The sequence below is a fragment of the Sturnus vulgaris genome, chromosome 19 (genome assembly GCF_052056855.1).
Source record: "Sturnus vulgaris isolate bStuVul1 chromosome 19, bStuVul1.hap1, whole genome shotgun sequence".
NCBI lineage: Eukaryota > Metazoa > Chordata > Aves > Passeriformes > Sturnidae > Sturnus > Sturnus vulgaris.
The window spans coordinates 8,378,831-8,393,744 of NC_142261.1; the positions used below are offsets into that span (position 1 = coordinate 8,378,831).

Consider the following 14,914-nt stretch of genomic DNA (forward strand, 5'->3'; position numbering starts at 1 on the left):
GAAGCAGGAGAGGAAAGACTCTTTCTATTGCTGATACTCCAAATATTTGGCATAAGTGATGTGGGCAGTACTTCCTTGTAGCATGGAATTTTATGTGCGCTGGAAGAAAGTATTTTTGAATTAGGAATGATTTTCTACAGCACTACAGTTAATTGCCTACTTACCCCAGGAGCTGTGGCCACCACTCTATATGGAAACACAAAAAGATCCAGGCCTACCAGCTGAAATATGTTCTTGAAGAGATCGATGATTTGTAAAGCTAACATGTCCTGTCAGACAAGAAAAAAATTGCACAAACATTACAGGGGTTACAGGTCATAAACTGGATTATAAACACGCTCTGAAGAACTCTGAAGTGGGCATTCAGTTAAGCAGGTGTGTGCTTGTGCACACACTATGGGGAAAATCAAAAAGGGGACTGATAAATGCTGTGTGAGCGGGCAGCAAGCAACACTGATGATTTAACTGCTGACCTGAGAATGAACTGCCTATCACCCTTTGATAAAAGGGCTACTTATAACTCTAGGGATAATAACCAGCATTCCTTCTTAATCAATCAAACTTCAGTGTACAAGATTCCCACCTCAGGAACTACCACTATATTACCAATAGCTCAATTGAAAAATAAACTCTGTAAAAAGTTTTTTAAACCTTGGTAAACCTGTCTTAACAGAATGACCTTTGTTTCCAAACCAGAGTTTCTCTAGCTGTACAGCACAGTCCTCCCTCTCAGTCCATAACTAGCAGAGATTACCAAAGTTTCCAAGAAAAATATTTCTATGCTGAAATTATTTTCTTTCTACAAATCTGTCTCCTCTAAGTGCAAAGCCTGACAGCTTTGTACCTGTCTGCAGTCATCGCCCACTTTAAAGATTGCTGCCTGCCAGCAGATTTTCTGACTGTCCTCATCCTCTTCTGCACTTTCATCGATGGAGTCAGAGCGACAACGCAGACCTGCAACAAGAGAACCAAGCAAAAGCCAGACATAGGCTTTAATTAGTTTAATTAAAAATTTATTAGTTTAATTGTTTCTATCATGACAAGCCCTCTGCACTCAAACCCACAGCATTTCACTGCAGGTGCACCATACAAGGTAATGATCATAAGACAGTTCCCTTTGTCTACTGGAATTAGAACATCTGCACCAGTGTTCATGATTTACCTGATAAATGCCTGCATTGCATTGAGCTAGTCAGCTAGAGACTCCCACAAAATGTCTTGTGAGAGAAAAACTGCCAAAACCTGGATTTTGCTACCATCTAAAAACCCAGAAAAGGCCAGTGATTTCTATTTTAGTCTAAAGTAACTATTATAATTTCTTCAAGAGCCCTATGTGGCTTGCTTCTTGGGATTTTAAAAAATATTTAAGTTTTCAGAATTTTCTTCCCTCGTCCTTTGATCCAGTTTAATTTCTCATCTGAACCATGGCAGATAAAGTTCAGCATGGAAATAATTTTTCTGGGTGGTAGAGGTCACTAAAAACAGGCAGTTTTAAAGGAATTGCTGACTACTAATTAGTAGTATCAATGATTAAGTTGCAGTTACTAACCTTCTTTTTCAAGCTCACTGACTCCGCATCGTTTCACTTTAAATTTGGCCAGATAAGGTGCTTTTGCTGCACTAAATTACAGTAGAAACAAAGATGATGATGATGAGTGCAATTAGCCAAACAAAAATTTATGGAAAAATACTTGAATATCATTAATTAACTTAACAAGCATATACATATATATATATATATATATATATTGTATATAAATAAATATAACAAGAGCATGGTACCTTTGCATAGGAGTTCCTGATTTGTAATCAATATCCAGAACAATTGCTTCAGGATTGCTGGGCAAGTAACAGCCTGCAAAACAGAGCAGACAGCTGAGAACAAATCCACTGGCTAGTGAGACAATGAAAGCTGGACAGTAACTGATGTCAGCGATGTCAGTGTCTACAACTTCAGTAGTTCTGAATTAATGGTGGAGAGAAACTGGAGATTAGAGTCTGTGAGCCATGAAGGCTGTGGTATCCTTTGCATTAGTGAGAGATTCCCAGAAACTATAAAACACAGTTTTGAGCTAGTACTACAGAACCTGTAGCACAGAAAGGTACAGAGAGGACATCTCTTACAACTGTCCTGAATTAGATGAGGCAGCAGCCCCAATGCATTGGGCAGTGCCCTCAGCCACCAACACATAGTGGAAGGTTTGAAACCTGATAGGGGTCAGGAAAAGCTTTCATCAAACTCAATTTTAAAGAGACGATTCAGGCTGGGAAAACATATGTTCAAGATCTGAAAGTACCCTCAGATAATGACATTTCAAGGGAATGCCTGATGGCAGAAAGGGGAGAATGAAAGGAAGTGGACATGCTTCATTATTGAGATAACAAAACTTCTCAAAAATACCGTGTCTTTTTAAAAAAGAAGGTGGTAGAATGCAAGAGAGTTTATTTATTCTTTTTCTTCAGACATACACTGCTACTTTTATCCATGATATACGTTATCCAACTTGCTTTTGGTTAAGTTTTGATGCACCATATAGAAATGATTGGATGGGCAGAAATACTTGAATTTTTTTCAAGAAAGAAACAACTGAGCAGGAACAGCCACCAGCACCAAAACTGAAATCTCTACAAGCTGCCACTTGTAGGGATTTCAAGATTTGCTTGCAGAAAGTAAATAATCATGTTGAATGCAAAAGCCCACAATTTTATACGACTAAATCCCATCTTACCAGGCTGCACTTTCACCTCAGACAGAGCACTCAAACAAGCTTTTTTTCTTTCATCTCCTTTAGGGAATGGCCTAGAAAGATGAATTATCTTTTAATTATCTGCATATTATATATTACTCTACACACTAGCCTCAAATTTGTTTCAAGCTTATACAAACAGAGCACAATTTCTCAAGTACAATACTTACTTGATAATGGCTGAAACATTGGTGATTTTATTAAAGAAATCAAACTCCCGTTGGTAGAACTCCTTGGCTGGGCCAGACAATGAGCCAGTTATCTCCTCCACTAACTGCTCCAGAAGTTCCCCAATGTCAGCTGCATGTGAAAAAAAGGAAGCATCTGTGTCAGCTGCTTATTTCAGAAAGTAAAATGATATGGCTGATGGAAATAAGCACCTTTGGATAGCATTCAGAAAAAGATATTGAGGGAACCAGCACCCTGCCTCGATTGACAGACTCTATCAGGACTGACTTAGACCGGGCCCTAGGATTCTTCCTGACAAGAAAGAAGCAGGAAGAAGATTTAGTCTGGTCTGGGAAAATGAAAGGAGTTAAGTCAGATTATATTTTAAAGTACTCACGATCTTTTTGATGTCCTTCTTCATCCAGATAGATATTAGTTTTCATGTTCCAGATGAACTGATGAGCCAAGAGCTGAGATTTGGAAGCTGCCCACAGGATGTATTCCCTAACGTAACCCATCTGCAACCATATGCAGACCATAAGAATCAAAGTTCATTACAACTCTCAGACTCAATATTACTGCTTCTAACAGCTATTCTTCAAACCCAGAAAGTGTTAAATGGATGGAAAGAAGACCTCTGCATTCACACTCACTTTGCTGAAAAGACATGAATGACAGTGTATTTTAAAAGGTAGTGAACTGATCTTAATCTGTTTTCAGCTTTGTTACTGACCTATTCTGTTATTCTAAACAGCCTTTCCCCACCTCTAGGCCATTTTCCATCTGTTCTTTCTGGATTTCCAATCTGAGCTCAGAGCATCTTCTAGTGTGTGTACAAAGCACAGTGTAACAGGGACACTGGTCTTGCCTGGCATCACATTGCTCCTGTATTCCCAGAAATCTACACGGTGTCATAGGGACCGTACAGTTTGGTGGCAAGAACTGCATGTGCTGACACAGTTCTACTGAAATTTTGGAAAGAAAGATGACACTTATAAAGTTGAAGTTCCAGCAGCCACATTCCCTTTCCTCTACTTGCAACTACTTTTGTAGTCTGTAGGTGTTCCTAGAGGTGTTTGACTGCTATTAACAGACAGGTGCCTGTGTTTGTCCTCTGCATTGCAGAGTTCTCAAAGAATAACTAGTCAGTCACCTACACTATGGGATGGGAATAAAGCACTGACCAGATTTCACTGCCTCTCTGGCAGGTAAAATGATCTCACATCAATGAACTCTGAACTTGGTTGTCAAGCTTTACTTCAGCTTTTGCAGGATGAGGCGGAGATCTGATTTCATACATGTCATGGAGCACAAGACACTCCTGGATGCCTTCTCTGCTTAACTCCACAGCAAAGTGATTAAGGGTAATGATTTAATTTCATTACTGGTTGTCTCATGCAGACCTCCAAAAGCTTTATTCAGAGTCCTCACCTGGGGCCTCCCATAACAAAATCTCCTTCCTGACAGATGAGCTACATAGCCTTTCTCAAGTTTATCTGTTCATAAAAGAGGTCAATCCAAAGCCAGCCAGCCTCTAGAGACGATAATTTTTCTTCTATGAATTAGATATAGGATAATAATAAGCGGCATTACATTAAGCTTAATTTTTATTTACTGCTTTAGATCTAAAAGCTGCATTAAAAACCTGTTTTCTTCACATGCATCTGATTCATAATCTCACCTTGTCATAACGGAGTGCCTGAACAATCTGTGGAATGTAGAATAAAATGGCATCCTGAAAGAGAAGGGATAGCAGGGTTTTACTGTTTTGTTTTAGTAGTCAGAAAGGAAGATGAGTCACATACACAGAGAAAAGCTCCTTTCAGTTAGGTGATAAACAAAATCCCACTGCCTCTTTATTTTAAACTGTGTATGCAACTCTCTCAAATCAAAGTATTATTCTGTTTAGTTACTCCCTTCAAAAATATAATTAATAATCATGTACTTAACAGTCCTAATAGAAGTCTGACAAGTGCTAAAAACCAGCTTTCTGTTGCCTTAGAAGAAACAACTTTGTCATCGAGAGAAGAGGCAAAAGAGACAATTTGAGAAGGGCAGGCTGAAGAATTCAGCTCAGTGTCATTTACAACAAAGCTGCAAATACATGAGCCAGTTTTACATGGGACCATCATCTTCAAGTTTCCATTCCACTCTGTGCACATTCTGCAGTGTGCTGTGCACATTTAGCACGTCTCTCCATGGCATTAAAATGAAACTTGTGGCCACAATGAGCCCCTGGAGTGTTAAGACTTTCTTGGAACTCTTCTTACCGGAGGGAAAGATCTCAGGACTTTAACTCCATACTGGGCTGTCAGAGGATGAGGTGGATACATGCTGGAGAAGTAGGACAGGCCAGTTGGTGGATCTGTGGGTGCCCAGCACAGAACGTGGCTGAGCTCAGGTGCATCAGCATCAATCGTGTGCCAGGTAACCAGGTACTGAAAAAGCAGGTCAGACACATTGTAGCACTCACTGATGTGTGGGTACTACACATCAGACAGTAATGCTGTCATCTAGCTCCTTCCAGTAGGGCAAGTGAAATATGGAACATTTTTTTTTACAAAACTATGGCTGTTTTATCTAATGTACTTTTTCCATGGCAACCTAGCTGTTGGAATCACCTCACCTCCCAGAACACCAAATGAAGTTACTAAAAGCACAACCCAGGAGTTCTTGCACAGGAAGAAAGAAGAAAGAATGAGTCATTTTGAAAGGGTCAAAAAAGGTTCAATTTTCCTGCCACCTATTTTATAGGTGATGTATAGAACGCAGCTCTGACAAGACTGTCCCTCACAGGACTAAAGTGCTTCACTGCAGATCAGCATGATGAGCCTTCCTCACTTCCACACCTTGGCCTCTGGATACACAGAAAAGCTTATGCTTCAAATAATTTCAGCAGCAGCACTCATCATGGCTTGGTCCAGTGATCTTTTCACTTATTTTGCCAAAGGAACAGAAATGGTGGCTGTACTGCAAGTGAGGGGTTTTGAGGCATTTTGTGTACAGTGAGACTACCCAAAACCAAATGTACCATTAGCTAACTGGCTACCTCCTCTTACTGCTGTGATTCTCCCTTCAGCACCCTATTTCCACAGCTTTTCTGTGATTCTCTCTCCTACCAGAGACATGGGTAGCACTAGAACATACACTGTGGTAAGTCAAGACTGTATTTTCCAAAATATCTGAATGAAATGGGCCTCCTGGGGCCCTGTAACAGTACAAATATTCACAGGTACCTTTATTGCCTCAGGAACATCACTAACAGCTCCCGGGTCCAACCGGACCAGACGGGTCACTTCTGTTCCAATAGCTTCAGTGTTCTTAAACCTGAGTATAACCAGGAACACAGGAACATTATTAGAAAAATCTGATGGCATCTTCTATTTAGGTGAAGATGAGGACAGCAAAAGGCAGATAACTATATGCTCAATAAACAAATAGTCAAACCATGAAATAATGTACATGAATATGCTGTTGAAAGAGGATTCTGAAACAACTGGTTCTCATCCAGTGTTTTTGTATAAAGCAGTTGTGTTTCAGCCTCCTTCCGCTAGTGGACTCTTGGCTGAAATATTCTGTCTGGGATTCTACAGCAACCAGTGTACAGAGCTCTACTTGGCAAAAACTATCACTGTCGTAAGGGGGAAAGAATTTCCTTTCCCTTCCAGAGCCAACTATGCTAATTCTTCTATAATACTAAAGTGCAAGCCAGTATCTAACTAAAACACTGCATTCCAAGATACTTTTAGCACTGCTTAAATGCTATGCTTGCTAATGGGCTGAATGCTTTTAAAAACAAACTTAATTTCTTCTGAATCAAACACTGTCTAAGTGTTGGCAAAGAGGATATGGTAAGAAAGGCAGTTGGACTTCATTAGTGATTGAGCCAAATGAGTCTATTAAGTAATCTAGTTCTTTTCAAAGACAGTATGCAAGAGACTGCAACCAGCAGCAAGTGCTATCAGTACTTACTTTAAATACTCACTCCACTTCTAAGGAAGCAGTAATTACATCAGTTGTTTCTTTTGAAATATCTCACCTGGAAGGCAGCTGTACAGCAAGATGAGGAGAAATGCTCCAAGCTAGATTCACATTATCCTTCCACTGCTTCTCACTAAGACTGATGTATTTAGACCTCCAGTTTGCTACACTGCTCTCTCCAGTTTGATCCAACTCTAGTTCAGGGGAAGACAGTGGATTGTACCATGTGATCAAGCGTTCGATCTCAGTAGCCTGAGGAAAACAGGAAAAAAAGGGTTTTCTGGGAGAAGCAAAACACTCCCAGTATCATACTTTAGTTTATATATCCTGCAACAATAAAAGGTCTTAGAAATTCATGCAATTTGCCCATCCTTCTGATGACTCACCAGCAATGAGAGCAGTAATGTCCTGCGCTTCATGTAGTACTTGTGCAGCTGTGTCCCCCTATTTGTTTTCTTGGACATTCCTGGAGAAAAGGATTAAAAAGTTTTCAGTGGCTTTTGTTCAGTAGGTTAAAATGTACTTTCAAACTGTCCACACCTGGAAACATGAACCCAGAAGAACTGAATAACCACAGGACACCTGTAACCTAGATCAGTGGCAGCAAGAAGTCAGCACTGCAGCCATTCATCGTGCAGGTGTTCTTTGAATATCTGGAGTACAACAGGCTACAGAGATATCACTATAGCCAGCAGTGCATTCACTTTAGGAGCACAACAATCTACTAAAAAGAAAGAGCATGTAGCTTTAAAACTGTACAAAAACACAGTCCATGATCTAATGTCATTCTGCTGTCCTCTAAAAGCACTAGGAGCATGTTTCCATGAAGCAAAAAATTTCCTTACAGGATTTCAATACATCTTGACCTCTTCTAGCCTTATTTCTCCTGTACAACAGAACTGAACATTCTATTAAAAAGACTCAAGTGATTTCAGAACTTTCCTGCTTGCTACCAGTGAGATTTTTTCTGCCTTTGTTTTTCAGAGTTTGGCACTGGTAATTAAACACCCTGCCAGAATATGAACCTGAAGTTTAAGGTAAATATTGACTTAAAATATCTGAACATAAACTATGCTGTAAAATTGGCTGTAATGAGCTGGTTAGAATCAAAAAAATACCTGATTTTTTAGATATGGTTGACATGCCACTGGACAAAGGGTAAGTGTTTATCCATCCTTGTGTAGCTTGTTGCCGAGATCCAACATTGATATCCAGGTTGCTCCTGGTGTCTTGATTATCTAAGAACAGAGCACAGATCTCATGTAGAATCCAGTCCAAGAAACCAGACACTTCTAAAACAGCACTTAAAGGTACTCACCAGGTGGCACAAGTTGGCTGGCAGTCAGATACTTCTTGTCTGAGAACATTGCTGTCCAAAACTTGATCAAGATGCTGATATCCTCTCGGAGCCTCTTTTCTCCTTGTGTAGGGAACTTTGAAGGACAACTTGAAGAAATCACACAAATAATGTGTTGCTGAATGCATGGGGGGAAAAAAAACTTCCAGCAGTCAAAAACCCTCACCAACCTAATCTAGTAGTATTTTCTATTCTGACTGAAATCTACAAGGATGAGACCACACATCACTACATTTTATCCTCATTACTTTATTATGTCTGACTGAAAAGCACAGATCCCAATTATAACTGAAAATCAAGGCAGCATCCTGGATTCATTTGAAATTTAGTATTAGGACTGACTGACCTCCTCACATCCAGACATCCCTATCAATTAAATTTTCTTTTATGCCTGTGTCAAATGTTGAAATAATCAGATTCAGTGTAGCTGTATTTTGAAAACAATGAATCTGTATTTCAGCCACATACACTCTAACAGCCTTTAAACCGTATAAATCTAGATACAATTTTGAGCACTGAATAAACTTCAAAATAAGGAAAAAAGGGAAAGGAATAGAAACATTCCTGCTTTTTAAATCACACATAAAATCCGAAACTAATATCTAAGTCTCTTTGAGATAATTTATGAACCATACTAAAGCACAAGACATGTTTCTGTTAAAGTGGGTGAGAAAGGAAAGGATGAAAAATTACTAAAAGAGAAAGACAGCTGCTGCTTTGAAGTCTCACTGAAGGTTCAGGAAAAACATAAACACATTTTCAGTGAGTTGTTTGAAATAAAAGAGTACCTGAAATAATCAAAGGCAGTTGAATAAATCTTTTCTCTCAAAACGTTTCGGATAGTTGCATTTGGAACCACATCAGCATGCAGCAAAGACAAACCCAGGGTCAGCAACCTAATAAGCAAAATATAGAATGGAAATGTTGGCTCTCCCTAAATGGTGACCAATACACTACCATGCAAATCACAGCTACACCTGCAATTGTAGCCTGAGAAGTGTCTGTTTCAGAGCTCCTGGCAACCTGTTCACATTATCATCACTGTTTCTAAGCTGTGGCTGAACCAGAGAAAGTTAAAGCCTTCAAGTCACAAAAGGTGAAAATAACTGATGAAGCAAAGACTAGATTCATTACTAGATCCATGTTATGGGCAATTTACTATACAAAATCATCTCATGAGATTTCCTGAAACACCAAAAAATTACTTTCAAGCTGAAATGATCAACTTCTGCTTTGAAAACAGAGCTTAGACTGCATCATTGCAGGCTTTTAAAGCAATTCTCAGGACTTGAAGCCAAGGACAAGTTAAACATGTAGCGTCTAGTTGTTTTCTTCCATCTCCCTATAACCTTATTTCTTCTCTCTATAATCTAATTTCTTATTACTGTGATTCCAGGAGGAAAAGCCCAAAAGCACTCACTTAAATCGGGGCCCAATGGCTGCCACGTGCCGGTTCAAGCTGCCTTTCGCCCCCCCGATGTTCAGGGACAGGGACCGCTGGAGCAGGCTGGAGAAGATCTCGATTTGGTCAGAACTGCAGTATTTGGCTATTTCAAACCTCTGCACCAAAAACTGAGAAAAAGAGACAGACATACCATGCCTCCTTCGACCTTTCTGAATTTCAAACCCCACCTCCAGATTTTTCTGTTTCAAACACCTTTCTCCCCCTCAATGATTATGCTCATTTTAACAGAGAGTCTCTCCTGGCTGTGGGCACATGACTCCAGTCCTTTCCCAAATTACAGCAACAGGAAATACAGACTGCCACAGGTGGGACATTCAGAAGAAATACACACCTCTATCCAGATGTAATGTGGGGTCACCTCTGGTGGACAGGGCCTTGGCTGGCTCTCCTCCGAGGCTGCTAATGGATCTGCTTCCTTCTGCTCTGCAGAAAACAGCCCAACTTTCTGCTCCACTGTCATCTGCCAGGCTCCTGCCATTTCCCGCATGAACTGCAAAAAGGAAGGTGACAGTGCTTCTTGTATCAAGAGCATTTTCTTATATGGAAAGCACAATCTTTCCCCACAATACACACAAAAACCTACTACAACAATTAAAATTCAAAGCAGTGCTGATGGAGAGGCAGAGACAAGCCTATCCCACCTGACAGAAAGTGCTTCTTTCACATACTACATTACAAAAGGAAGAGAGACTGCCCCAGAATCTCAGCTAGTGAAGGCAGTAGCAGCCAGGCACTGTATGTTGTTGAGGAGACTGAAGTGTTAGATCAGCCTATGCCATCCATCTTCCTGCTCTACTAAAGGCTGCTGCCTCCCACACGAGCCCAGCAGAGACAAGCACGTGCCAGGTTCCCGTGACCTGCAGGACATGGTTTGGTCCCTGAGCCCACTGTACACGCTCTGGGTGATCAAGCACAACATAAACATGGCACATATTTCAGTTTTGCTGATCCTGCTCTCAGGAGCAGCATCCTGTGTAGTAAGGAAGCTGAGCAACCAAGGGTGCTTCTCTGTTCTCCTCAACCAGAGACAAAGACATTTCCCCAAATGCCCAGTGGAAGAAAATGAAACTGACGGTTAAGAAATTAACCACTGAAACCTGCATGTAAACTCAACTAAATTCAGATGGATGATTATCTCCAGCAAGTGAAACACTTGGTCCTCCCTAAGCAAAGCAATTACCAGAGGCAGCTTTCTCAGATGCATGGACTGTCACTACACCATGCTGAGCTGCTTTATTATTATTATTAATCCTCATCTCAAAAAATACAACTGGTTTAGCCTGTTATAGGATTAGGACATTTGCAAGCCTGTGTTTTTATGTAATGGGGAAATACCAGATATCAAAGGCTGATTAATGAGCAGGGACACCAATTTCTCTTTGTTTTAAAACACCTTTCTATAGTTTGTGATAGTATAGAGTCAATTCATGACCAGCTCAGGCATCTTATCAGCAAAGCAAATTCTACAGCTGGGATTCTAACAGGTTTCTTTTGCTGTAACACTCGTGCTGTTGACAAAGGTCTGCTTCCCACAGTCCATCTCGTGGGGCTGCTCACACTCCCAACAATACAGGAACAGAGACTTCCTGGCAGGCAAAAGTCATTAACAATGCATTTAAACATCCTTGACACAGATTCACAATATCTGTGAATCTCCTGAAATCTTCTCTCGTCCCCCTCACAGGGCAGGGAATGAGTAGTTAAATCACTTCCTACCGGCACTTCTATTCCATTCTTGGCAGCAAGCAGCCACTCCCAGCAAGCAATTGCTGTTTCCATGCCATGTTCATTGAACATTCGCAGGGGTCCCCAACACAGATGATGAAGGAGCTGGGGATCACAGTCTGAAAACAAACATTCACTCAGATTTCTTCAACAGAACCACTGCTTTCCATATCAGCATGAAATCAGTGTGCACCATAGGTTCACACCATAATAATCAGTTCCTAATAATAAATAGCTTCTGGTTTAAGGAGGCTTTTCCCCAATATAAGCTTAATTGAAAAAATTCCAAACACAGTTTTGCTGTAAGTTGATGTACACTGGGTTGGTATAAGGATAGTTTTTGTAGTTTATTATTCTTGGCATTCACTGTCAGAAAGCAGAACTCCATTTGGTTTTCATTACCTTTGCTGCTTATTAGCAGCGCAGTCAACTTAAACATGGCCTGGGTGTAGGATTCAGTATTGCTTGATTCAAGAGCAGCATTCAGGTCTTTGACCATTAGTTTATTCAGGTCAGACGTTCGTCCTGTGGCATTTGAGAACTGAATCATTCCAGAAACCTGCAAAATTTAGGGGTGTTTTCAACAGAGAAGAGTATTTCTATGAATCCAGTTAAGTATTGGTCATGTGCTGACTGGGGTGCTCCACAAACAGAGGCATCTTTTATTACTACTTTACCAATCTTTAGCTTTATCTGCAATCTAATCTTTAGCTTTATCTAATCTTTAGCTTTATCTGCAAGACTAACAGTAAAATGATCTGTTTAATAACCTGGGAAAATTATACTCTTTATCCTGAAGGGATTTAGAGGCTATGTTTCATGTAACATAGATCCATACACCAGTATAGGCTGGAAAGACATCATCCCCTGAGAAGTGATGCAGAGCTTCTGGACACCCCACATCCATGAGAAATCCTGCACTTACCTCTCCTGCATAACGGTTGCGCAAGTTAAGAGAAGCCATGAAGTTGGAGTAGTCCTTCTTCACACAAGTTGGTCTTTCAGTTAGCTGGGTTGCCTATGGCCAGACCATAACAAGGTGATATGAACAAGGTGTTCATATCAGACCGTTTGTGTTTTTATCTTTGTATTCCTTCACGTATGTTTTAAATTTCTTTATGCTTGTAATCAGAGTTAAATACAACAGTACCAGGACTGATCAAAATCAAATAAGGAGTATGTGTATTTCTTCCATGGATACAGGACCATAGAATATCCTGAGTTGGAAGGGACTGACAGGGATCATTGAGTCCAGCTCCTGGCCCTGCACAGGACAAACCCAGCAATCACACCACACCATTGGGAGCATTGTCCAAACACCTCTTGAACTCTGTCAGACTTGGTGCTGTGACCACTTCCCTGGGGAGCTTGTTCCCGTGCCCAGCCACCTTCTGAATGAAGAACATTTTCCTAATTCCCAGCCTTAAAGCTCCCCAGCACAGCTTCATGGCATTGCCTCGAGTCCTGTCACTGGTCCCCAGAGAGGAGATCAGTGCCTGCCCCTGCTGCCCCTTGTGAGGAAGTTGTAGGCACCAACAAGGTCCCTCCTCAGCCCTCTAATTTGTCAAGGTCTCTCTGCAGGTGCACAAAGGAACAAACAATACTCACGCCCAGAGTGGTGTTCTGCTTGTTGTAGCCTGCAAAGTGCAAAACACTTTCTGTAGCCATGGCCAGTCCAGTGTGCTGGGACAACCCCGATACCCAGTTCTGATGTTTGCTTAGGTACTCCTACAAAAAAAAAAAAAAAAAAAAAAAAAAAAAAAAAAAAAAAAAAATCCAAACTTCTAAATACTTGATTATCTTGAAAATAAAGCAGCTCATAAGCAAGTGTTGTATCACTGCAAACTATGGGAAACTTAATTACACACAATTGTGACAAAAGACTGTCTCTACTCATCCCTTCTGGGCATTGCTCTCCTGGCAATAAGATTTTCTGAATGTCCTCCTAAATACACAAAGAGTAAGACTCCTTCTGTATTCAGAATGAATAAAGTTATCAAGATAAATGCTTGAAGGCTGTGATCTTCTCTTAAAAGAATCACTTCTGACAAAAAAACCCTTATGGGACGAAGTGTTTTGGATTACATGGATGAAAGGAATGTAATTAGTTGTCCTTTCACACAAAGATAGAATCCCTTGAGGCTCCTTTTTTTAGGGAAGGAAATATAATATAGGTAGATTTCAGTGTCCAAGATTTGCAAATCAAGTTTTCACAGAAGCAGGCCCATTACCTGTAGATGAGATTTTGTAACAGAGGGAGCCCATTTCATTGCCTCTTGTAGAATCATCCCACAGCGTGCAGCAAAGTCCTTGACTATACTCTACAATAAAAAGCATCAACACAATTAATAAAATACAGGACATTTAACATGAGGCACTGGGTCTAATGGTGTAATAAGTAACATAGGGAGCAAGACAGTTGCAGCAACATGAGACAGTTAAAACTTTTTGTAACAGTCGAATGTGCTCCTGATTAGGACAGAACTGTCACGCCTTAAATCAAGTAAAATAGTTAAATTCAGAACATAAATACTGTGTCATATCTTATTAGAAAACTCTTACCTAGGGAAGTACTTTTTAAAAATGACCATTCAGAATAGCTCACTAATTTATCTCCAAGCTATGAAAGGAGGCATTATTTCATTCTTTGATAAATCAAGGAGGGCCACCCACCTCTCTGGCTTCATGTGTGTCAGGGACTGTTATTCTGTAGGGAGCATCAGGAATGTCATAGTATGGTTGGTCCTTGTGAATGTCCTAAACAGAAATAATTACCAACTCTCAGTAAGACAAAATTCATCATCACCTGACATTAACACTACAGATAGCCAACAAGCCTGATTACCAAAACTATTTTGCTAACATTTGCTCTCAATTTGAACAGCTCTAAAAGAAACTGCTTGTATTCCAGTTTGATTTTTAGAATAAATAATTTCAAAAATCCAAAGAACTCTCCTCAACTTTTAGTATAAAAATAAAATTCTGTAAAGCATTTCCATCTTCAAAAATTCTAGCATGTAACAGATTCAGGAAATACGGATACACATACACAGACTGGAGAGAATACAATCTGAAAACCACAATTCATAGAAGACCAAACAAACCACAAACCAGAAAAATATAACCGAATTTTTATTTCAAATGAGACATTTCAACAATTATAAACCACATCTGACAACAACTTTTTAGCACTAGTTTTACTGCTTATGAAATAGGGTTGCAAATATAATTCTTGCTTCACAGAATTTAAAATGAAGATTTTATCAATCTTAGTAAAAGGAAAACCAAATTACAAACTCAATTAAGTATCAAATAAATGCAGAATGAAACAAAAAAAAAGAGTTCTAGGAAAGTAAAGCACTTACTGCACTAAGAGACAGAGACAATGTCTGCAGAATATCCAGCATAGTCTTCAGCACGGTTCCACTCCACAGCAAGTGAGGAAATCTAGAGCAAGACAGAATTCAGAAA

The 14,914-nt window shown here is 40.0% G+C and overlaps 1 protein-coding gene across 2 annotated transcripts in view; it reads right to left on the reverse strand.

Moving 5' to 3' along the window:
- PI4KA (phosphatidylinositol 4-kinase alpha) overlaps positions 1-14,914 on the reverse strand; it is a 53,474-nt gene that overhangs the window by 4,784 nt on the left and 33,776 nt on the right. For both annotated transcript variants that reach the window (XM_014894580.2, XM_014894581.2), the window contains exons 26-49: positions 14,809-14,890; positions 14,117-14,200; positions 13,675-13,764; positions 13,052-13,171; positions 12,369-12,461; positions 11,846-12,002; positions 11,435-11,562; positions 10,050-10,208; positions 9,674-9,825; positions 9,042-9,149; positions 8,215-8,342; positions 8,015-8,134; positions 7,283-7,362; positions 6,955-7,148; positions 6,152-6,242; positions 5,186-5,353; positions 4,597-4,650; positions 3,313-3,433; positions 2,918-3,047; positions 2,730-2,800; positions 1,783-1,855; positions 1,550-1,620; positions 845-954; positions 165-269 (exon numbers count right to left, since the gene is read on the reverse strand). In XM_014894580.2, coding sequence (XP_014750066.1) covers positions 165-269; positions 845-954; positions 1,550-1,620; positions 1,783-1,855; positions 2,730-2,800; positions 2,918-3,047; positions 3,313-3,433; positions 4,597-4,650; positions 5,186-5,353; positions 6,152-6,242; positions 6,955-7,148; positions 7,283-7,362; positions 8,015-8,134; positions 8,215-8,342; positions 9,042-9,149; positions 9,674-9,825; positions 10,050-10,208; positions 11,435-11,562; positions 11,846-12,002; positions 12,369-12,461; positions 13,052-13,171; positions 13,675-13,764; positions 14,117-14,200; positions 14,809-14,890 — 2,689 coding nt within the window. The remainder of the gene's footprint in view (positions 1-164; positions 270-844; positions 955-1,549; positions 1,621-1,782; positions 1,856-2,729; positions 2,801-2,917; positions 3,048-3,312; positions 3,434-4,596; positions 4,651-5,185; positions 5,354-6,151; positions 6,243-6,954; positions 7,149-7,282; positions 7,363-8,014; positions 8,135-8,214; positions 8,343-9,041; positions 9,150-9,673; positions 9,826-10,049; positions 10,209-11,434; positions 11,563-11,845; positions 12,003-12,368; positions 12,462-13,051; positions 13,172-13,674; positions 13,765-14,116; positions 14,201-14,808; positions 14,891-14,914) is intronic.